Source organism: Cajanus cajan, chromosome 10 (assembly GCF_000230855.2).
Source record: "Cajanus cajan strain Asha chromosome 10, NIPB_CcT2T_4, whole genome shotgun sequence".
Taxonomy (NCBI): Eukaryota; Viridiplantae; Streptophyta; class Magnoliopsida; order Fabales; family Fabaceae; genus Cajanus; species Cajanus cajan.
This window is the reverse complement of record NC_138526.1, coordinates 5124777-5126069: the sequence shown is the minus strand read 5'-3', so window position 1 is coordinate 5126069 and position 1293 is coordinate 5124777. Positions and strand designations below refer to the sequence as shown.

The 1293-nt window shown below is 48.6% G+C and overlaps 1 protein-coding gene across 1 annotated transcript; it reads left to right on the top strand.

The window, feature by feature from the left end:
- Positions 1-264: 264 nt before the first annotated feature.
- LOC109794205 (uncharacterized) lies at positions 265-708 on the top strand. The gene has a single exon (XM_020353674.1). The coding sequence runs from the start codon at positions 265-267 to the stop codon at positions 706-708; it is 444 nt and encodes a 147-aa protein (XP_020209263.1).
- The last annotated feature ends 585 nt before the right edge of the window (positions 709-1293 follow it).

Sequence of the window (1293 nt, the reverse complement as noted above, 5' to 3'; positions counted from 1 at the left end):
ATGCGCGCCTAGCACTAAGTCGACCTGGCGGCCCTACGCGCGAAAAACGAGCACATCCATGCCCAACTTCACCAACAACCCCCTAACCAACCTCCTTAGCAGAGAAATCATCACGAGGAGGAACACCAATCACCCTCGCCGCCACCAATGACACATCGGTCACATGCGCCCACGCATCGCTCTGACTACGAGGTCATCCATGCAACCACCCAAGCTCTCACACATTGGCTAGGTGTCAGGCGCCATCCTTTTGTCGACGACATCATGGGGACACCTCTCCCCTTGGGTTGGAAGCCTCTGAACATCGACCATTATGACGGATTTTCCGATCTAGATGAGCACATTTACGCGTACGTCACACAGATGAATTTGTACACCAATGACGACGCCCTAATGTGTCGGGTTTTCCCAACCTCGTTGAAATGCCCCGCACTCACTTGGTACACTCAATTACCAATAGGATCAATCGATAATTTTGAGACCTTGATGAGACGATTCATAGCACAATACGTGACGAGTCGACCTCATCACATCACGTCTACCACCCTGGCCAACCTCAGGCAGGGCGAGAATAAGTCGTTAAGAAAATTCATGGAGCGATTTGCCAATGTGTTCATCCAAATACATAACCTTAATCTTGAAGTCACCTTGCACTCCATGCTCATGGCATTGAAACCAGGACCCTTTATCAACAGCCTTTGTCGATGACCTCCTCCCGACATGGACAAGCTCCATGCTCGTGTTGTTGGGTACATCCAAATGGAGGAGCATGCCGCGTTCTGCGAGACAATTCGTGGAAAATCGCAAGGAAAGCAAGACCAAGGTCACAAGGACAAGCTGAAAACCTCGAATGATACTCAATTCAAGAGACCTTGGTAGAATAGGGGTGGAAAGTATGATTTTTACACTCCCTTGAATGCGCCTCGAGTGCATATCCTAGAAGAGGCTAGCAATGCCGAATTAATTACCCTACCACTACCCAGGCACAACCTTAACAGTGCTGAAAGGACAAAACACTTCCGCTACCACAAGAATTACAGTCATACAATCGAGGAATGTTGAACACTCAGAGACCAAATTGAGGAGCTTGTCCAAGGTGAACACCTCGGACAATACGTCTAAAGGTCCCAACCTCACAAAGGCGGCTACCAAGGAAAAGGTAAAGGATGAGGACGAGGCCGAGGTGCCAACTTTCAAGTCGACCAACCTTCTGGATCCCGACAAAATGTCGATACAATAAGAAAACCCGTGGTAAGTCAAAACATAGAAATGCCTCCTCTACGAGGAGTCATT